At 46.3% G+C, this 23,814-nt stretch overlaps 1 protein-coding gene across 1 annotated transcript in view; it reads left to right on the forward strand.

Annotated features, from left to right (window-relative positions):
* IPO8 (importin 8) overlaps nt 1-23,814 on the forward strand; it is an 882,901-nt gene that overhangs the window by 279,539 nt on the left and 579,548 nt on the right. The window contains 1 exon segment of the mRNA XM_030214557.1: nt 1,582-1,666. Within this exon segment, the coding sequence (XP_030070417.1) occupies nt 1,582-1,666 (85 nt within the window).

The raw sequence follows: 23,814 nt of genomic DNA on the forward strand, positions 1-23,814 counted from the left end.
TTGGTTTAGACCTCAAGCTCGTGAAAGGTGTTCATCTTTGCAGTAATGTCTGCAGCATCACAGTAGGCAGAGTGGCTGGGTCTAATGATCCTTCTCTGCAAATATTCCTGAATGTAGCTTGGTTTTCAAGAGTCACTAAGATATTATCAGTTGCTTCATACTAGCTATGATATAATAAATGAGGTCACACATGAACTAGATGGATATCAGTGAGTAATAAAAGACCTAGAGATTTTGATTATGGATATATGTGTCTCTGTATGTGTGTATATATAGGAGTGGAGGAGTGGCCTAGTGGTTAGAGCACCAGTCTTGCAATCCAGAGGTGGCCAGTTCAAATCCCACTGCTGCTCCTTGTGATCTTGGGCAAGTCACTTAACCCTCCATTGCCTCAGGTACAAACTCAGATTGTGAGCCCTCCTGGGACAAAGAAATATCCAGTGTACCTGAATGTAACTCACCTTGAGCTACTACTGAAAAAGGTGTGAGCAAAATCTAGATAAATAAATACATACATACTTAGATATATATGGACATATAATTTGTTTCATTTCATTTGTGCTTCACATGGACATGTAATATCTTTAATTTCATTTGTGCTTCTTTCCCCCCCCCCCCCCCAAAAAAAAAAATGGGATCTAAAGAGGTTTACAATGTTGCATTATATAGTACAGGATCCCTTTTAAGTAAAGGTTGGGAAGTAAGGCCACTGCTGGGCAGATTTTTACGATCTGTTGTCCTGTAAATGGCAAAAGACAGATCAGGATCAAGGCTGGCTTGGGCTTCAATGGCAACTCCAGTAGTTGGGAAGTAGGATCAGTGCCGGGCAGACTTCTATGGTCTGTGCCCCAGAATTGGTAGGGGGAGAGAGAGAAATTAAGTATGCCAGTGTTCAGTCATAAAGAACTGGAACTTGTACAAAGTGCCAGGTACAACTGCCTTGTTGGGCAGACTGCATGGACTGTGCAGGTGTTTGTCTGCCAAAACTTACTATGTTACTGTGTACAGACTAACAAACCCCTTACATTGTCTGCGCATATACACTTAAGCAGGGGAATTCTATATATGGCGCTACTTCTGTTCCAAAGTTTTGGCGTGGAAAAGCATTCTAACTGATGGAAAGTGCCCAAACGAGGCAGAAACGCGTGCCATTTATAGAATAGCACCTAAATGTTTTTGTGTGGATCTGCAAAGGGGGCATGGCCATGGAAGAGGCATGGGCAAGTCAGGGGTGTTCCTTTAAAATGCACACAGTGTTTCAGAATAGTGCGGATCTGTGCCCAATTTGTGTGCTGGGATTTATACCTGGTTTCATTTGGGTTCTAGGATTTGTACCTGGTTTCAGTTGGTGTAACTCCTCGTGCCCAAAGTTGAACACGAATCCTGGTGCTATGTGCTATTCTATAAACGGCACTGATCCCGGAACACCTGTTATAGAATATCATTCAGTGTTGATTTTTTTTTTGTGTGTGTATGCTGAATTTTGAGCACCATTTATTGAATGCAGCCCATGGTTTCTAAAGCAGACGTTTGTTTTTTTTCTTGTAAGTCTAAACCTTAACTGTTAAATATTTTTTGTAGGTACGGAAGCCCAGGAAATGTGACAAAGGAATATTTTGAATTTTCAGAGTTTTTTTTGAAAACATACGCTGTTGGGATTCAGCAGGTAACAGTTTTTCTTTTGCTTAGGGGTTATGTCTGTAGGGAGGAGTACATTATGGTGACATTGCTTCCCTCATTAAATTGAGATGAGAGAGAGGCTTTTAAATGTTCTTGTGTTTCTGAAAGTCTCTCTCCTTCAAATATGAAGTACTGTTTTAGCCTTACAGGTTCAAATGGAACATTTTTTCCATACCTTTAGTGGGTTCCTGTGGCAAAACAGGGGACATGTCTGTTATTTATTATGTTGCTGTATGACATCTTTTTCCCTCTCAGTGCATTTCCATTAATTGGCCAGCAGGTTGTGCCTGTCCTTTGCTTTAAAGCTGCAGTTGTTTTCCTTTCAGCTTATTTTCCAAGGGAAAAGAGAACCCCCCCCCCCCCCCCCCCGAGGGAAAGTAACTTGCAATGCTATTGGCCAAATACCCTTAATGTTAATGCTCTGGCCCTGATTGGCCCTGAAATTTAAGATCCAGCCAGAATATGCTGGAATTCCCCAGTCTCAGTGGGAGTGTGGAGAGTGAAGTCTCCGCAGTGAGACCCTGTTCAAATCCTATGAGCATTTATTTTTCCTGAACTCCCCAGGCACTACTTAAGGTAGTAAGACAGTATTTTTTTAGTTTTAATGTTCATTCCTGTTATTTTTCTGACACAAGACCTATCAGTTTATCAGCTCTGTTGTCCTGGACTGATTAAGAATCCTGGTGGTTTGTGTTCTTGGTCTGTGGGTATTTTCTAGGAACGGTGTTACTCCTGGGATCTTGACCCCAGTGTCCTTAGAGACCACCGAGGAAATAACTTGCAGGTGGGAAACTTGCCCAGAGGCCAGCGGGACCCAGCAGGCAGTTGGAGGGTATGCCGATATAGGAGCAGGTTTGAACAGGCCTGGGCAGTGCTGGGACAGACCCTCCAGGTGGATGCTAGGGGTAGCGCTCAAGCATTTCGTGACAGTTCCAAACTATAGAACTATCAAGATTGTGACATGGAACCTACAGACATGCTGGGATACAAAAGATGGTGTGACTTTATTTCTGAGTTTTGAAATGAACTCATGTATATATAAATGATAAGAAAGCAAAACCAGGAGGGGACTAAACTAGTTTCTGCACTTCTCCCATTTAAAACCTTTGTAGTGTGTCTTTTATGTAATTCATCTAAGTCAGGAGCCAGGGATTGCTTTAGTTCAGCATGATAAGTGAAGAAAAAATGTATTGAAAAGTGTTCAAAATTTCTTCAAAGTTGTGTGATTATGAAACTCATTAGCTACGTCTAGTTTTCTTAGAGATGGCCATAAGATATGCAGAGTTCATTGTACTCAGATGTGACTGGCAGTAAAGGATATGGATAGTTCCACTCAAAGCGTATATGGGTAGTTCTATTAAAATCAAGAGTGACTGGTTACAAGTCAAAGGTGTTTACTAGTCTGGCCTGCTGTGGTATGCAAGTATTGGAAAATACTTACCAGGCTGTTAGGGAATTCAATAGCTGGGGAGTCTTAAATATAACCTTTTTAGAAGCATTTCAGAACTGTTTGGTCTGATGGGATCTCAGATTGCATTTCATCTTTGTAAGTCTTTCCTTTTGACATTAAAAAGGAGCAGAAATTTATTTTTGTTCATAGTATTTTAAAAAAGTAAAATGTATATTTTTAAATCTGATAACTGTAAAAAAAGGTTGTACCCATAAGTACATAAGTAATGCCACACTGGGAAAAGACCAAAGGTCCATTGAGCCCAGCATCCTGTCCACGACAGTGGCCAATCCAGGCCAAGGGCACCTGGCAAGCTTCCCAAACGTACAAACATTCTATACATGTTATTCCCGGAATTGTGGACTCCAGACTCCAGGTGTACTTATACTGGATTCCAGCAGGAGCCACAGTCTATGGTTGCTGGCTGAGAATTTTTATTTATTTACAAATGTATAGACCATCTATCCATAATGAGGCAATGAATCAGCTTCCAGCATAAAATAAATAACACAGCAATGGCTGGGCTAGATAGGAGAAGGAGAGAGGGTGGGAAAATGAAATGAAATAGATACTTGTCAACCAAGACTTTTGAGGGGCATGAGTAGAGAAGTAGCCTAATACAGCAGTGGGATGAGAAGCCAGGGTCAAATCTCACTGCAGCGTCCTATATCCTTAGGCATGTCGCCTAACCTTTCATTGTCTCAAGTAGAGAATGACACAGGAGCGGGTTAATGCGGTAAACTGCAACAAAACCGCAGGAACGGCAGAAAATGTCAAAGTTTTACCGTGGATGCAAACAGAGGTTATTTCTCCGCCCCTGTTCTTTCATCTCAGGCCATTGTTTCTGGGAAATGCCAACAGTGTTGTCCAGACCCTCCTTAACTTTGGCCGGTAGAGTATCTTTAAAAAGGTGATAAAACACTGGGAGGCTATTCGGAGCATCGAAATGCTCTTCAGTTTCATCTTCGTACAACTGTTGCAGTTTAAGCATGTATTTCTCTATGGGTTCTGTAGGTTCCCAGCGCTGAGAAGTAAGGATGGAAAAGTCCTTATACGTGGGAAATCAATAACGAATGGCATTAAACAACCTAACTTTAATAGTGTCTAGCTCATCACCATCCCACTCATTACTAGTGGCAACATTAGCGAGACATGCAGTAGAAAAAAGGTCCAAGACATTGTCTTGGGGGATACGTCCTAGTAATGCTTTAATGTCGCCTATGGCAAGGGTCGTGCCCATAGTGGATTCTTCGAACTTACGTATCCACTTATTACCCCCATCAGTGAGGTTGGGTAATTGTTGAGCAAGGCTATTTAGATCTATGTTACTGTAAGGGACATATTCAGTGTGTGGGGTACCCGCAGACATCTGGGAAGTAGTTTTAATGGGGATTCAGACATAGGTGGGGGAAATTTGTTCTCATATTTATCCCAAATGGGGTATGAATGAATGAGGTCTTTAGCAAGTTTTAGCGTGGCTGTTTGTACTGAACCCTCACAGGGGACAGTAGCAGCTTGAGGGTACAGGGACTCAGACCAAGCGGCCAGGTTATCAGACCAGGGCAGGACCCAATACCAGGAATCCTCCTGTTGGGCAACAAATTCATTAGGGGTAGTAGGGACTGTCCCAGTGTATCCCAATAGTGTGGCATGGCCATCACCTCTAGCTTTAATGGAGTCATAAATAGAGGTCATCTTCTGTGTTGTGGAAGTGAGTTTGGGTCTAGCCCCCAGGAGAGTCTTGGTTCTGGTGTGGTCAGCGATGACGGACTGGGGTAGGGGAAGTGGCTCAGCAGTGAGTTTAGGGGTATGAAGTAGCCAGTAGTTGGTCACCTCATGTTCCAAACCCTGTATATCTCGTTCTAGACTGGCAATGGTGTTTTCGAGGCGCGTCTTCGTGTTAGTGCTCTCATTTGGGACTGGGTGTACGCGTTCAGGGGTAAGTATGGGCATGGAAGGAATATCATCCTCTGAGGAAGGCAGAGGGACGAGATTGGACACAGCATCCAGGACAGACATGGGAGGCGAGTCCAAGTTGGGCTCAACCGGTGTCGGGGAGGGCATAGGGGATAAATCTACAACGCCCTTGATTTGAACAGTTAATGGTTCGCCACGGCGAACAATGATATCGGGTTTGATGGGCTCTGGCAATGAAGCGGCCTCACTATCAAGATCAGGGTACACCTTTTTATAGCCCACCGCTGTGCCACAGGCGAGTACTTTTGAAACCTTGGAAAGGTCTTCATATGATGGTGAGGATGCTGGAGCAGTGGGGTTAACAGGTGGAGGTGGGGGAAAGGTGGAAGAATTGGGCAAAGAATGTGATTCCTGCTTTCTGTCCGCCACCAAAATCCATTTATTTATAGTTTGTAAGTGTTTGCGACGAGATTTACCTTTTTTAAAGGACTCGCTATATTGAATTAGTTTTCGTAATATTTTGTAGTCAAAGGAACCTTGTTGGGGCCAGCACAAATCAGCCTGTTTCTTATTCCATTTGTCCATTTATCATTAAATTTTGCAAGGTCCCTCTTTTCTTCAGGGAAATATTTAGACACAATCTCAGTGGTGTAGCCATAATGTCAAACAATGTGTGAGGAACAGATTATCTAGCACTGGAAAGCTTGATTCTATAAACAGAACTAAAGGTATCACTGTCTTAGAAATCTAAACAATATTTGGAACTTAACAGAACAAAATTTAAAAAGTTAAAACTCACCAATCTTTGTCCTTACCAGGACAAGCGAACTATGGTGTCGGGGATCCTGCAGCTTGAACCGACACTCCTATCATGGCCAGGTACAGGGAATCCTGCAGCTAGTAAGCCCCCAGGGGTGCTCTCTGATGTGCAGTGGCCCTCTAGTGGCTCCTGCCCAGCCCTTTGCTTCAGGGAACCACCTTGAGACCAGAGTTCTCTCTATCTCCGTTGACTCGGGCCTCTATGTTTGGTCCTCCTCTTTACCTCAGAGTGACCTCTTCATTAACCTTCAGTCCTGGCCCGGCCTCCCCGCTGTATCTCCTGGTAACCAATCCACCTTCCCAGTTCTTCTAGTGGGGCCCCCTGGGCCACCCTTCTCTGGAAGATACACAGCTTCCTCTGCTTGCCAAAAATATGCAAATTAGCTGGTTGCATGTAAATTCAGTTTATTAGAGCTTGGTTACAATCTTTTGGGAACCTGGCTTTCCAACTCTTATTCTTTGACTGTGAAGCACCCCCCCCCCTGAGACCATTTACTGGGGACATCTGGGTCTCAGGGTATAACAGCCACCTCCCCTGGATAGGACACACTTTATTCACCTTAACCTTACGGTCCTATCCTCCACCCCACGGCTGTTTGGTCACTTTAAACCTTTCCCAGTTCCAACCTCTATACTTTGGGGTCTTCCCTTACCCCAGGACTTTCAGCCTGCTTCAGCTTCTCGGACACACAGTCCTTCCTCCACAGCACCGGGATCACACAGTTCAGGCCTCCAGGCTCCCATCTTCTCTCCCTCGGGCAAAAACCTCTCTTTCGGGCAAAACCTCCTTCCTCTGCTGAGAGGAAGCTATTTATGAGGTGTCCAATAAACCTCCCCCCCTCCTGAGACCTCGCCCCTCTGGTTCTAGAAAGATCTGGGTCCGGAAGTCTCTTCTCACTCCCCCAGCTATCTCTCTGGAGCTCCCTCTACTGGCCCATACATGCCAATACTCAGCTCGATCCTCGAGAGCTCCCTCTAGTGACCAGAATGGGCATTTTCCAGATTTCAGTGGGAGAGCGCCCTCTGGCGGCCTCCTCATGTAAGGGCAGACACTGTGTTTATCACATACCCCCACCCTTAAGATATTGCTGCTCCCTCAAATCTCTTCTTTGAGGAGCAGCAATTCCTGACTCCCCTAACTCATCTCGGGGTCAGGTTCCTTCTCTCCCCTATCACTTAGGAGGGATTCTCAGGAAGGCTTTGTACCCAGTGGTCCGCCTTACCACAAAGGCTCTGCTTTGCTCTAGAAACTTAAAAATCCCTAATCCTTTCTTTCTATGCCTTCCTAGGCCTCGGTGTACTTTCCTAAAACCTAGTTTTCTTATCCCCTCAGGGCAACTTCTAAGCCTACCCTCCTGTTTTCTACAACCCTGGGCTGTACTTCTTCGCCCACTAGGCCCTGACTGACCTTTGTGGGTTGTGTGTAGGGTTCTAAGTCTCCTTTTCCCTGAGACTTTTAAGTGTTTCCTATTCCTCCCTTTTGGACTAGGATAACCACTTTTAGCACAAGACTCCCCCCAGCCTCTGGGTGATCTAGCCTCCCCCTGGCACCCTTCCTGAGCCGGGGTCCCCTGCCTAGGAGCTCTTTCATCCCCCAACTCTACTGTGTGGTATCTGGGCCCTAGGATCAACCCTTTCTTCTGGGGCCGGAGCCTTCCCTTCCCCTGGGCAGCCTCTTCCCTTTTCTGCTTGCCCTTCTGGGGTTTCTCATCCACTTTAAACTTTACACCACCTCTCCGTGTGGGTTTAACAGGGCCCTTCGGCCTCTCCCTATCCTGACCTCTACTCATGGATAGGAGTTTACTTAATTTAACACCTCCTGGGTCATTCTGACTCTCCCTATCCTGACCCTTACTCATGGGTAGGAGTTGACTGACCCCTCCTGGTCGCTCCTTCCCCTTGAGCTTTTCCTGTAGGGCTACAATGCAGGAGTGGGCTTCCTGAAGCTCTCTTAACCTCCCTTGCCCATCTTGGAAGAGCACATCAACTGCTAGGGTCAGCACTCTGCACTTCTCTTCCATGGCCTCCCTGCATCTTTCTGCCCTTTCTGTGGTCTCTTTGGCTTGCTGTCTCTCTACAGCCCACTCAGCTTGGGTCTGCTGCAAGGCCACAGTTAACTCTACCACAGCTCTATCATACCCCTGCTGTACTTCCCCCAGCTGACTTTCCTGTTGGCCCTTTAATTCTCCCAGCCAAGCCTTTACCTGGGTTAAACTCCCCCTCAGCTCTCTTATAGCTGTGTACTGTAGTTTACCCATCTCCCTAATATTTTCCCTCAGGGCCTCCCGCTCTTTATGCTACTCCTGGCAAGCATTCTGAAACTCAGCTGTAATTAGGGATACCCTCTGCTCCTGGTCTTGTTGCAATTTGTCTGTGAGGTCCCTTATCTCCTGTTCATGGGTGGACTGCAGCTTAGCTAATTGGGTCTCATGTAAGGCTTGGGTCTCTTTCAAGGTAGTTGTAAGCTGGGCTACTTCTGCTTCCCTTTCCTCCCTTAGCTTAACTTCTGTGCGCAGCTCAGCCCTAACCGTGGCTAGCAGTGCCTCACAGCCTTCCTTCTGCTTAAGGGACTCTGCCAGTTTGGCCTCTAAGGCCTGCCTTGAAGCAGCCATCTCCTCCTTACAAGCTGACTCGAAGAGGATCCATTTCTGTTTATTCTCCCTCAGACTATTTTCCATCGCCTCCTGGGATGCCTCCTGCTGCTGCTGTATATGGCCCACTAAAGTTACCATTAGTCCTTTGTTTAGTTCCAGGACCTCCCTCAGACATTGCTCCGGGTGCCTGTAGACTTCCCCCGGTTTACCGAGGGCCTGTAATTCCCCTTCTAACTGCTAGACATTTTCTGTAAGAGATTTTAACAGCGGGTTCTCATTCTTTTCCCGGGCCTCCCAGTATTTCTCCCTTGGGGCAACGCTCCCTGGTTCCCCACCCCATGGAAATACTGCCCGGTCCTCACCGTAGCCTGGGCAGCCTACTTTATCTTCAGCTGTCTCACCCCCCTGCTCACAGTGGACATTGACTTCCCCTCCACAATCAAGACTACTCTTTAACCTGTCACCTGGGAAGTTTTCACCTGGGCCTACACCCCCTTTCCCATTCTTAGAGGGTTTACCCTTCTTACCAGGACTTTCACTATCCTGCAACGGGGGCTTTCCTTTCTTGCCCAGGCACCCATCCTCCCTCTTGGCACTTTTCCGGTTTGTGGCCACCCCTCTTCCTGGGACATTGGGTGCTTTCCCTGCAGCGGGTTCCTCCTGACCCTCTTCCCTGCAGACACCTCTTTCCCCTTGGGTTTCCAGCCTAACCATGCAGTCTGCCCCTGAGGAAGGGGTCACCTCCCGACTCCCATGGCCTTTGGGCTTCCTCTCACCTGCCATGTCACGTAACCCCAACCAACCGACTGTAGGATTCCCTATCTCCTCCCAGTCTCCCAGTTCATCCTCTGAACTGCCTACTGCCAGACACCACTCCCCAACATGGCCCATTTCCCCACATTGGTCACACTCTAGCTCAATCACTTCTCTTTTTCTCGGGGTCCTGTCTTCCCCAGACACCCCTTCAGGCTTAAACAATGTCCCAACAGTCTCTGAACACAGTCCCCCTCCAAGTCCCAGAACCTGGATCATGGTGTCCAACTCTGCTATGTCCATTCCTTCTGCTGGCGACTTGGGCTCCGGCTCCTCGGGCCTCTGGACTTTTCTCTTCAGTTTGAACCGTCTCCGCCCTCCCATGGCTCCGACGTCCTTCTCGACCGTCTGATGGGATGTAGCCTGCAACACAAGAGAGATATCCAAGTGCGGACTGTCTTTTTCCCTGGTCCTACACTTGCTCTACTTCTTAAACTCGTACCAGAATCTCCACAAGAACAAGCCTTTCTATCATTTACATGAACTGCTCCTCTCAGCTTACTGGATCCTCCCTCGCCTCCCCCCTAGGTACCCTTTACCTGGGTAGGCGAGTAATGCGCCTTTGTCAGCGTGGGCCCTCTCGACGGGCTTCAGGAATCTCCTGGACACCACCTCCACACTCTGGCCACTCGTCTGGGCTCTGAAACTCCTCCAATTCGCCTCCGGAACTTGACCGCTCCTCCTATCCCCACACAGGAGACCTCATGGAACACTGCTGCCTCGCCTCCGGAACTCGACTGCTCCCTCTATCTCCACACAGGAGACCTTGTGGAACTCCGCCGACTTGCCTCTGGAACTTGACTGCTCCCACTATCGCCACACAGGAAACCTCCTCTGGAGACTGATGCTGTTCCTCTCTGCTTCACTTTGAGTTCTCTGGCCCCCCAGAACTGGCCTGTAGTCTGTTGGCCTTTCTGCCCACTTCCCTGGGGATACAATTATCACCTGGGTCCAATCAACCCTCTGCTCTTCCCTTGGCTTCAGCTTTCAGACAGTTATATTCAACGGCCAAGGGTAGCAGGGATTCTCTGATGTCCTTGTCTTCAGGTGGTTATTTCAACAAGGTCCCATCTGGGATAGTGCCATTTGTAAGCCCCCAGGGGTGCTCTCTGATGTGCAGTGGCCCTCTAGTGGCTCCTGCCACACCAGCCCTTTGCTTCAGGGAACCACCTTGAGACCAGAGTTCTCTCTGTCTCCGTTGACTCGGGCCTTTATGTTTGGTCCTCACCTTTACCTCAGGGTGACCTCTTCATTAACCTTCAGTCCTGGCCCGGCCTCCCCGCTGTATCTCCTGGTAACCAATCCACCTTCCCAGTTCTTCTAGTGGGGCCCCCTGGGCCACCCTTCTCTGGAAGATACACAGCTTCCTCTGCTTGCCAAAAATATGCAAATTAGCAGGTTGCATGTAAATTCAGTTTATTAGAGCTTGGTTACAATCTTTTGGGAACCTGGCTTTCCAACTCTTATTCTTTGACTGTGAAGCACCCCCCTGAGACCATTTACTGGGGACATCTGGGTCTCAGGGTATAACAGCCACCTCCCCTGGATAGGACACACTTTATTCACCTTGACCTTACGGTCCTATCCTCCACCCCACGGCTGTTTGGTCACTTTAAACCTTTCCCAGTTCCAACCTCTATACTTTGGGGTCTTCCCTTACCCCAGGACTTTCAGCCTGCTTCAGCTTCTCGGACACACAGTCCTTCCTCCACAGCACCGGGATCACACAATCCAGGCTTCAGGCCTCCAGGCTCCCATCTTCTCTCCCTCGGGCAAAAACCTCTCTTTCGGGCAAAACCTCCTTCCTCTGCTGAGAGGAAGCTATTTATGAAGTGTCCAATAAACTTCCCCCCCCTCCTGAGACCTCGCCCCTCTGGTTCTAGAAAGATCTGGGTCCGGAAGTCTCTTCTCACTCCCCCAGCTATCTCTCTGGAGCTCCCTCTACTGGCCCATACATGCCAATACTCAGCTCGATCCCCGGGAGCTCCCTCTAGTGACCAGAATGGGCATTTTCCAGATTTCAGTGGAAGAGCGCCCTCTGGCGGCCTCCTCATGTAAGGGCAGACACTGTGTTTATCACAAGCTCGAACTGGTACGAACAGTCCTTATGACGAAGGGGCTTGAAGTCTCGCGACTCGAAGCAAGGCCTTGTCTGTCCTCTACACCCGAGTGACCCTGAATATCCCGCGGCACGAATCAGGGCACTCCTTACTGGGACCCGAAAAACAAGTCAACCAGAGGCTCATGCGTCCACAATCCCCCAATCGACGTCGGGTGTCACCAATGAATTTTAGAGTGAATTTATCCCTCCTCCCAAATACTAATGGGCCAGCCACTTGTAATTTGTTAGAGGGAAATAAATCACCTGAGGCTACGTGCAGTTGAGAAAGCAATTCAACTCTTTTATTAGTAACTTACCAAATACAGTTACAATTGGTAATTGCTTTGGAGAGAACAGTTGTTATACAAAGGTATTCGCAATCCAGATCTCCCTCGAAGTAGGAAATACAATCACTGTTATACCTTCATGGTGGAAACAAATTATTCATAGGTAGTATGACAATAAACACACTTATTGGCTATGATAATATCATGGTTAGCACTTATTGGATATATGATAATAAGTTGGTTACATATGATAGGCTATATGATAATAAGTTGGGTACATTTCTTGGAAGCCTGGTCATCTTCCCGAGGAACTACATGGTTCCGTCTTTCTCCTGAACATCTGCTAACTGTCACATTGCTAAACCTTGGTGGTCAGCTATTTTGCACCTCCACCCCTTCCTCATATTGCTTGCACCAGCGTTTCTCAAAAGATCACGAGTTCTTGAGTCACACTGGAGTTCAACTTACAGTCACCCAGAATTGGGCCTTGCCAGTTTTCATGTCATATCAGAGCCTGAACCAAAGTGGTTTGTTAGGCCTGGATAATACCCCAAATATACAGGTAATAACCCTTGCACCCATGGTAAAACCCATGGTAAAACAGATGCCTACCTTTTTACTGTTCATTCTGCTCTGCTTGTTGCTAGTCGGCTGCTCACTCTTCCCAGACTGCAGCAGTGTATTATAGCGTGCTGGCACGCACACAACACACACCATCCTGCCTGAATGTAGTCTCCTCCATGCCCACCACACACGACATCACCACTAAGAGAGGTGATGGTCTCTCTTGATTCTTCCTCTTTCATTTCCATTGGCACAGGAGTTACTCAGGTGGCGGCTCAGCAACTGCAAGGAGTTGGACTCAAGTGATTTGGAGCCTCGGTACAGAGGCCAAAGCTAGTGTGAGCCCAGGAGCCAGAGATTGGAGAACGTTTCAGTATTCTCACACTCACAGGCAGTCCTTTCTGAAGATTAGTACGCTGCTTATTGCAATGTCTGCTCTGTGTTTTAGGGCCCCACTGATGTGTTGCACTTTGGTGCAGCTGCCACGTGGCCCATGTTAAAGAAAAAAAAAATCACACACACAGACAAGTTTCATGCAAGCTATGTTCTTCATTTTCTAATCTTTCTTGCGCTTAAATTCAGAGGAACCATTTGCATCTGAGGTATCCACCTGCCAAAAAAATATATACAATCAAAATAAATCTCATTGTGCAGTAGGCGGGATGCCCCCGGGAAAGAAGCACACCGGTATTCTATTAATGTGGGTCTTCTGTACAGCATAAGCATGCAGTTTCTGTTAAAACAATCAGAATCCCTGTAGAATTAAAATTGAATATTTACAAGACATACTTAATCTGAATTTTTAAATTAGTTGGGCAATAGTGAATTACAAAAAGTCTGTTAATTGTTAGATGTTACAGTTTTTTGACTGTTTAAACGTAATTAGGAAGTACATTTATTTAGTGGAAAAAGGTGTCTTTCATAGAATGTGGCTAAACTTGTTAAAACAAATTTCAAATGACATGATGTCAGAAGAAACATGACAAAATATTAATTTTTCTAAATTTGTACAAAGAGAATCAGCATTAGCAGTAATCTAAAATTATACATCTCACGAGCATATAAAGCTATCATAGGTCATGTACACACTGGTAAAAATGTCAGTCAAGCATTGTTGAACAACTTTGGCATCGCCATCCCAAAACCCCCTTTGAGCCCTAATGTCTTCCATTACTATGAGAAGCCTAATAGGAAAATAAGGGCAATTACATGATTTCCTGTAGTAGGGCATACATGCATATTCCAGTGGGGGGGACGCCGCTTCTCCAGTAACAGTTCCTGCTCTTCATCCCCTGCAAGCTCCTCTTGCCTAGTGGCTACTCTTTTCCCCTGCCCTCTGAACGCAGATGAAAATCTAGTGTCTCCTATGAGTGAGTTCACCTGTTAGTTACTACTTAACTGGTTGCTATTGTGAGAAAACAGACATGTGCCTAACAGTTCTTTTCCCTCCACATATATATATCCTCCCTTTCCCTCTGCATATATATACTCCATATTTATTTTATTTATTTAGATTTTGCTCACACCTTTTTCAGTAGTAGCTCAAGGTGAGTTACATTCAGGTACTCTGGACATTTCTAGTTGTATATAGTTGATTTCTCTTGACTCCCCTCCAATGTCCACTGTTGCAGTGAATGTGTAAATCTACTATAATAAAACTCACCCTCAACGTTCTGAGGACACTGACGTCAGTGAAGCCAAGCCACTGACAACAGTTCCTTCAGGTTCGAAGGTTCGTGGTGGTGAAGCCACCAGGCCCCGCCCTCGCATCAAACATCATGACATCGAGGGTGGAGCAAACGTTGAGAACCGCCTACAACCGAAAAATAAAACCTGTCTGAAAAATAAGTGAAATTCTCCCCCACTTAAATACAGACCATCAAATAAGGATCCTGATTCTATACAAGTACGCACACAAACACATAACATGAGCTTTTAACAACTATAAGATGCACCGATGCAACAAGCAGCAGTAGCTCTCTGCCACCATTTGCTAGGAAGTTCACGTTTACCTGCTGCTTCACATACCCGGGCGGACCAACCCAAAAGACACAACCTGTAGCAAGAGCAGCAATGGATCCTGTCACACAAGAGGCACCTCGAGTGGGGAGAGAGAGCAATGCCTCCCCCACCCGGGAGCGATGGCATAAGGCACACACCCTCCTCCTCCGCCTACACAAGAACTCCTTGAGCACTTACCTGGTCGAAAAGAGCTACTGCCAAAGGAAGAAGCCGGTTACGGGGCGCGGCAGGCAGTCTGCTCTATGCTCCTCACAGACACTTACCCAAGGCGCTTCCCCACGCCGCAGGTTGAACGCAGTGCAAAAGCGAGGGAGAACAGACAGTCAGCAAAGTCTCTGCGCTAGCAATACCGCCTAGGGCACGCACACAACCCTATCGTGCACGCGCGTACGTCTGAGTGTGTGTGTTTGTGTATCTAAAGGGCGGAGCAGCGAATAGAGACAATGCTCCAGCCTAGCCCAGCCTCGCACAGCTTGATTGTAGAATGCCTGCCGTTCTATTGGCTGTCTTCGTCGGCCCCTGTAACGTATGCTCATTGGCTCAACCAGCCGAAAGGGAGTGTGGACGAAATTATGTAGGGAAGATGACGGGCCCACTATAGCCTAAGGGTGCGGAAGAATCGCTGCTTTGTATGTAGTAAAGACGGAGCCCTTGAGACCTCTTTGCACTTTTTCTGACTTTGCTTTGTCTTTCTCAAGAGGGGTGAGCGGAGGAAAAACTGGAGGGGGACGGGAAAGGGGGAAGGAAGACAGGGGGAAGGGGGAAGGAGGCCGGGAGATGGAGGGGGGCCCCTGCCACACACTCTGTCTTTCTCACACACACACTCGCACATTCACTCTGTCTCTCACTCTCACACAGTCACTCTTACACACACTCTCTCAAACACACACACTCAGAGGCACACCTTGCTAGCGCCCGTTTCATTTCTGTCCGAAATGGGCCTTTTTTTTACTAGTGTGTATATAAGAAGCAGCTGTTTGTGCATCTTCCTAAGCCCTCAGCCATGTTGGTTGTGGGCAAGGAAGCATCAGAACAGAGACTCTGGAATTCGTTGCCAGAGAATGTGGTAAAGGCGGATAGCTTTACGGAGTTTAAAAAAGGTCTGGACTGCTTCCTAAAGGAAAAGTCCATAGACCATAATTAATTTGACTTTGGGAAAATCCAGTGCTATTTCTGGGATAAGCAGCATAAAATGTATTGAACTTTTTCGGGATCTTGCCAGGTATTTGTGACCTGGATTGGCCACTGTTGGAAACAGGATGCTGGGCTTGATGGACCTTTGGTCTGTCCCAGTGTGGCACTACTTATGTACTTAAGGTAGGAAACCTAGGTTAGGGAGCATCTATCTCTTGGATACAGATGCTAGCTGTTTTAATGCCCTCACTGATGGCTGTGCACATCATCCCATGACTCATAGCCATACTTTGGGGGTGCCTGGGAGGGGAAGGGGAGTGTACACATAGGTGGGAGTTTCCATAGCGGGGGTTGTGGGCCTAATATGGAGATTTCAGAGTCTCTCCTCCATGGGCATAAGGGTTAGGCTGTGTTCCCTGAATGCAGGGGATGTGGGTTCAGTTTCCACTGTGGGTGTTGTGGGTTACTGTTTTATTTCCCCTACCATAGCGGCTGCAATGTGCTTGGTAGTTATGTGTGACACACTAGGCACTTTTTTATTGGTCACTGAAGGATGCTGACCAAATAGCATCTCCCCCCCCCCCCCCCCCCCTTCCATGCCATCTCATAGGTTGGGAGTTGGCTGCAACACATTCTAGTCGATATGGGGATTGTGGGCACACTGTAAGCAGGGTAGCTGCATACTCAGGCCTTGGGACAATGGTGTTATAGGGGTGCTATGTCTGTGGTACTTGCCCTGGGGAGCTCCCACATACACTGGAGTGACTCAAGATCCCGGTATATTTGAAAGCGTCTGCAAAACATAAGTTGGTGTAGACAGGGTTCAAGTTATGGGCCTTCTTGGCATCACATGCATTATTATTTTTGACAATAAACATCCTTAAGGCTCTAAACTCAGCACAAGACCAAACAATAGTAGCACTCACAGTTTATACTATGGACTTGTGATATTATATCTAGCACAATTTTTTGAAGACCTCAGTTGCCAGAGTCATGGGGCACTTTATAGCTTTAGCCTCCACTTCTCCAATCGTCACTGGTCTCCCTAATTTGTTTTTTTATTTTTATTTATTTTTATTTTATATTAAACCTATTGATGTATCTCCATTAGGCGTATCCCTTATATAAACTTTATGTATATACGTTAATCAGGTTAACGCTATAGCAGCACTTAAGCAAGTCTGTTCTCTGGGGGATATGTTGTCCGACACTACTTCGTGTTTCGCCATTTCGGCTTTTTCAAGGATACCTCCTCTATAGGTATCCTATATGCTGTCAGCTATTCAGTCTTTCCATCTTCAGTAACCACTAACTCCTCCTTTTCCTAAGAGATACCACGTGTCTGTCCCACACCTTTTTAAACTTACACAGTCTTCGTTTCCACGACCTCCACCTGGAGTATTTCCTCAGATTCATCCTAAGCCTATTTCCTCTTAACTTCATCTTATGCCCTCTCATTCCAGAAGTTTCCTTCAATTGATACCTCTCGTACATTAATGCCACTGAGGTATTTGAATGTCTCTATCATATCCCCTCTCTCCTGCCTCTCTTCCAGTGCATACATGTTGAGGTTCATGATCCTGTCCCTATATGTTTTATGACCGAGACCACTCACCAGTTTTTTTTAGCCGCCCTCTGGACCGACTCCATCCTGTTTATATCTTTCCTTAAGTGCGGTCTCCAGAATTACACACAGTGTTCTAAATGGGGCCTCACCAGAGACTTGTACAATGACACTTTCACCTCTTTTTTTCCTGCAGGTCATCCCTCTCCTTATGCACCCAATCCTCCTCCTGGCTTTGAGCGTTGCCTTGTTTGGTTTCCTTAAGGTGATCAGACACAATCACCCCCAAGTCCCACTCTTCTTTCATACACCGAAGCTCTTCACTCCTTATACTGTACCTTTCCCTTGGGTTTTTGTGACCCAAGTGCATGACCCTGCATTTCTTAGCATTAAATTTCAGTTGCCAATTTTCGGACCATTCTTCAAGCTTCGCCAGATCTCTCCTCATACTATTCACATCCTACGGAGTGTTCACACTATTACAGAGTTTGATATCATCCACAGAGATGGGTACATACAGAAAAAACCACTGTACTGATGGTCTCTTTGGATAAGGGAAATGAACAAGTCGTTTGACCAGACCCAATCGTGGAGATGGTAGTCCCTGTGTCCAACAAAAATTGTACAGGCACATTGGTCACTGTTCCTTCCACCATGGTGTCTTCCAAACTTATCTCCGCCCTCAAATTCTCACCCACTAGCCATTGGGTCTGCGGGGGACCATAGGAGAGTCCTCCTAAACACCTTCCTCTTTCTTGGGGCCTATATCCTTTACTTCTCTGGGTAGTATCTGTACGGGACCTACATTCCCTACTGTAGTTCTCAGGGCGGCCACAATTCCAGCCTTGTACTATCCCGTCTCGGGCAGGGGCCCTCCTTTCTCGGACATCCCTTATGTTATCACTCTGATCTGGTCTGTGAAGTGCTGCCATCTGTTGGGTAAGGATATCTATTTGCGATAGGAAAAATCTGTCCTCCTGTTTTTCTCCTTACTGGATTTACTGTCTTTCTGTTGCTGATAACGATTCAAGTAATGTATAATATGTGCTAGGATCTCTGTCCATAGCTTGTGTTCTATGGCCACCACCCCATCTAAGGCGTTCGTTCTGCACTTCCACAGGTAATCCTTTCTTAAGGATATGGTAGAAAATGACATGTGAATTCCCATTATCCTACCTTTCTCCTACTTCCTGCAGCCACAGTTCCTGCAGTTCTCTTATATACTGATGGATATCTTCCCCTTGCATCAAGTGCCTAGCTGTTACATTCCCAGAATTACAGGTAACACTCTTTCATATAGGGATATGACCATCTTTGGTCATTGACAAGCGTATTCTAGGGGGCCCTTCTCAAAAGATCCCTCCCTGGACTTCCGGTGATGTCATGAGCTAAGGAGCAGCAAGCACCCTAAGCTCCGAGGCCCCGACCCTACAGAAACTTAATTTGTGCAGACTGAAACGCAGCAGCGCGGCCTCATTATATGGTAAAATATTTTAAAACTTCGCCCGCAATCATGGCGCAAAAATCCGTAAAAAAAGGAAATAAAACGGGCAGAGGAGATACTAAACTATCGGAGGAGACCGTGATGCCGGGGCCTGCATTTACAGAATTTCAATTATTACAGCTCACGCAGGCGATTGAACGGGCCTGGGAGCCAAAATGGATAGCCCTGAACAACAAGTTGGAGACTTACCAGACTGGGAGACTTGGAGACCAGGGTCTCAGCAGTAGAGGATGACTCCCGCGGGTATGGGCTCGACATTACAACTTTGCGACAGCAACTAGTGGATCAGCGCAGCCTCCTCGATGACTATGAAAATAGAGCGCACAGAAACAATATCCCCATTGTGGGGCTGGATGAAGCACTGCCAGAACGGAATCTTGAAACATGGCTGGAGTCTTGGTTGTCCAAGGAACTAGCGCTCACAGATACGATGGGCCCAGTTGTTATTGAACGGGCGCACCGCTTGGGCTGTAGAGCGGAAGATCAAGCCCGACCACGTGTGGTTGTTGCAAAATTGCTTAACTATCGCCACAAGCTTGAAATTTTACAGGGTTTCAAAATTAAACGAGAAACGCTAAAATACAATCACCGAAATGTTCTGATTTTCCAAGATTATTCAACAATTGTACAAGAGAAACGCAAGCAATTTCACTCACTGTGTTCAGCTATGGCGCAAAAGAATGTGCGATTCTGACTACAATACCCAGCTCAACTAAAAGTGTTTACGCAGGAGAGATGGCATTCATTCTCCACAGTGGCGGATGCAAGGAAGCACCTGATTGATAACAGGATACTTGAAGCTGCTTGAACTGAGCTTACTTTAAGGACTGGTGAGGCGTGCTGCAAAATGTAAATAGTGAATGTTTATATAGTTAAAGCATATAATGTTTTGGAGACCTGTGGGGTTCGGGGCCCGATAGTTCACTGGGGTCCCAAACCATCCGCCTGGCCTGGCTAGACGGCTGGAAACAGGGTATATATGTGGGTGGGAAGTTGCAAGGACGGGAGGGGGGAGCGGGAATACTAGGGGGGGGGGGGGGGGGGGGGAAGATCTACTCCAGCAATCAAACATTGGGAAATGGACATGGAGTCATTAAAGGGACTGGATATAAATGTTACACGAGGAGGTACACTTGATGATAAATCTGTGGGGTTCCCCATACTAAAACTTTTTATACCTAGGGGGCAGAGAGATTTAAATAAGACAACGCAGACATGCCAATCAGAATAATAACATGGAATGTAGGGGGCATAACGTCTCCTATAAAACGGAGTAAAATATTAACGGCCCTTAAAAGACACCGAGCAGACATCGTCTGTTTACAGGAAACACGACTTAATGATGTAGAACATGCCAAATTACAGCGGTCTTGGGTAGGCGAGTGTTACGCAGTCGCTGCCACAGGACAAAAGGAGGAGTAGCAGTGCTCTTCCGCAAAGGTTTGGCATGTAAGGTGCAGGTAGTAGAGAAGGGGAAGCAGGGGTGCTCCATAATATTGCGAGTATGGATACAGGACCTTGAATTTTTACTGGTTGTATGGCCCCAATGAGCATGATAAAGAGTTCTATCGTACCCTGGGGAGTAGGTGCCTTCAACACTCAAGGGGTAGGATAGTAACACTAGGGGACTTCAATTTAGTTCTTGATCCCAATGAGGATACCACTAACCCTCAATCGGCACATTACTCAGGGCAGAGGGCAGGGGAGTTACAAATGTTTATGGAGACGCTGGGTTTGGTAGATGCATGCAGGGTACTGCACCCAGGAGAGCATGACTATACGCATAGGTCTAGGGCACATGGCACACTATCGAGACTAGATTATATTTTCTTAGAAAGAACCATATTCCATCAAGTAAGGGCAGCCTTTATAGGACCGGAGGAGATATCGGATCACGCTTTAGTGTGGATCGACTTAGAGGTACCGGGAGATAGTGTAGGAGGTGCAGGATGGAGATATCCAGCATACCTAGACAATGACCCTCAATTCCGAGAGTATCTGGTGGCAAAATAGGGAGAATATGCACTTCACAATAAGGAGCACGCACAGGCGGACCCAGTTCTGTTCTGGTCGGCTTCAAAAGCAGTTCTTAGAGGGGACATCCTCGCTTATTGTAATTTGAAAAAGAAGCGCCAAGCGGCGACTATATTGCAGTTGGAAAAGCAACTAGCTAGAGCCAAACGTACCCATATTTGTAGAACCTCCCAGACCACTCTAGAACAAATGAAGACTTTACAAATTACTCTTAACAACCTGCTACATGAAAATGAGCTTAGATCCTTGATATATTATAAATATAAATTACATCGCTTTGGGAATAAGGTGGGGCGACTCCTTGTTAAAGTCATAAGGAACTGGGGTGGACCTCGGGTGGTGGCGGCACTGCAGGATGAACGAGGTAAATTAACTGTAGAACAAAAGGAAATCGGAAAAATTTTCACTCAACACTTTGCAGGACTGTACTCTGATGGGGCGCTGCCAAACGAGAAATCGATACAGGACTACTTAACACAAGCGGGTCTAGCAACACTAACCCCAGAGGACCTTGCAAAGCTTAACGCCCCACTGACCTTAAAGGAACTTCAGCAGGCAATTAAAAAATTAAAGTATCGATCAGCGCCGGGCCCTGACGGTTATACTGGGGAATACTATAAGACCCTACCCCTTGAGGCGCAGATAGCATTGTTGTTATACTATGAAGAAGTAACAGAGACAGGGGCATTTCCTAAGTACGCCAATACATCATTAATTACATTAATACCCAAACCGGGGAAGTTATTGAATAGAGCAGAGGATTTTCTTCCCATATCTTTGTTAAACGTCGACACCAAATTATTAGCAGGAATGCTGGCAGAAAGATTGGCAAAGTGTCTACCTAAAGTGATTAGCCCGGAACAAGTAGGCTTTATTAGAAATAGACAAGCAACACATAATGTCCGCCGCCTATTGTTGGCCATGGCATCTTGCCAAGAAAAGGAAGTCCCCTCTGTAGTAGTGAGTATAGACGCCGACAAGGCGTTCGACAGAGTGGGTTGGGGATGCCTATTCCAGACCATGAACACGATGGGGATCGAGGGGTGGTTCATACAGGCAGTTAAAGCTCTTTACTGTATGCCAGGAGCCAGTGTTCTAGTTAAGGGGATAAAAGAAACTGAATTTGACATAAATGAGGGGCACCAGGCAAGGCTGCCCCCTCTCACCGGCACTATTCGTGTTGTCACTAGAACCGCATACACTGATGAACAAGGAAAAAATTTCCGGTGTACCGGTGGCAGGTCAGACCATAAAAGTGCTAGCCTTAGCTGACGACCTGTTATTGACTTTGACAGACCCCACCAGATCCATGGAACCTTTGTTACAAGAAATAGAAAACTTTGGTAGGATTTCAGGGTTTAAATTATCAATAGAAATCAAACAAAATAAAACATGGAAAAGAAAATAAGATACCTTTTTTATTGGACATAACTTAATACATTTCTTGATTAGCTTTCGAAGGTTGCCCTTCTTCGTCAGTTCACTTTTGTTTCTTTTTCCAAAAGTTTGTTCATTTGCTTTTTCATGCGGCTGTATGCGGTATCTTCCATCTTAAGTAGAGGAGTGTGGTAGCCGTGTTAGTCCATTCTTAAGGTTATCAATAGAAATCAAAATAAAACATGGTTTAAATTGAACTTAACTAAGTCAGTAGCCCTCGAGATAGTAATGGGCATACATAAGGGCTGGAAAGATAAAATTCCCCTTACCTGGGAAAAGACCTCTATCTATTTAGGAGTACTTGTACCAGCAGACCTTTCTCAGCTCTACGAGCTTAATATACATAAACTGCTATGTGAGACTAAACAGACTTTGAGGGCCTGGAACGCACTTCCTGTATCCCTATTAGGTAGGATTGCATTGTTTAACATGGTTATTGCCCCCGAGATGGATATACACTTTCCAAACAATACCACTGTGTTTGAAAAGGGGGGATGAACGTTTACTGCATCGCCACTTACAACACTTTCTCTGGAAAGGGAAAAGAGCCCGGCTCCCTATCTCCTTGTTAAGTATACCAGTGGAATATGGGGGATTGGGACTGTTGAAAATAAGGTTCCTGAGTGTCGCCTGTGGCATGAGACATATAAATGATTGGTACAGGCATACCAGTGATTATACTAACACGTCCCTGGAGTTGGGTTTAACGCCAGGGACACACTTTAGTAATTATTTGCACAGTGTGGGAGTGACCATGCCCTATTCCCTAAGAGCTTCTGGGATACTGACCAAGTTTGGGGATGGGTGTGCCGCTTGCATCGTTTCTCAACTAGAACACCATATTTGTCTATCTGTGATAATTGTGCCTTTGTACCTGGACAAATGTATTCTGTATTTCGGAGATGGAAAGCCAAAGGTATTAAATATCTCCTCCATGTGGTGAACAGAGAAGGTCACATTAGACCATTCGGGGACTTACAAAAAGAATACGGTTTGCCAGCAAGCGATAATTTCTTTTATGTACAGTTAAGACATTACATATCAACGCTACCGTGGATGTCGCTGACAGAGGACATGCAGGAGGAGCTCTCCTCTGCCTATTCTTTGGAGTCGCAACAGAAAGTACCCATGGCATACCACCACAGACACATAAGAGACACAGCTCTAGAGCTGGACTATCAGGGATTGGCGCAGGCCTGGACCAAGGATTTACAAATTACAATCACGGTGCAGCAGCTGCAAATCCATATTCTCCATATAAGAAAAGTTACAGACTCTGTTGTGCATTGGGAATTGCAATACAAGATGGCCCTTCGACTGCATATCCCACCGAAGAGAGCATTTCATATGGGACTCTCACCATGGGGTGAATGTGCAAAATGGGGTGCTCCAGGTGCAACAGTGGGTCATATGTTTTGGCACTGTGTGGCTGTCCAGAAGTTTTGGAAAAAGATTATAGCCAATGTGGTTAATATATGGGGAAAACAATGGCATTATGATGCCCACATGCTATTTGGCCAACCACAATTGGGGAAGGTGACTAAACGAAGTTATAAAGCTTTTGTACTCAGAGCCCTACTAGTTGGCAAGCAGACGATACTGTCTGAGTGGATGTTATACCAACCCCCTACCTGGCAACAGTGGCGCACACGAATGATACTCCTGATGCGCATGGAGCGAATGGCCGTAAGGGACCCTGAATCAAAGCTGGGTGGAGTAGAGAGGGACCGGGGAGGATACATGGGAGTTAAGGGAGGGGGGAGCCTAGGGGATGGGGGAGGGAAGGTGAAAAAATAAATGACAATTTGGTAAACCACAGAATGTTGAGACAACTTATGTTAAGTGAATGCTCTTGAATGTTTTCTTTACCTGTAGTTTCCTAATAAAAATGATT

The sequence above is a fragment of the Microcaecilia unicolor genome, chromosome 9 (genome assembly GCF_901765095.1).
Source record: "Microcaecilia unicolor chromosome 9, aMicUni1.1, whole genome shotgun sequence".
NCBI lineage: Eukaryota > Metazoa > Chordata > Amphibia > Gymnophiona > Siphonopidae > Microcaecilia > Microcaecilia unicolor.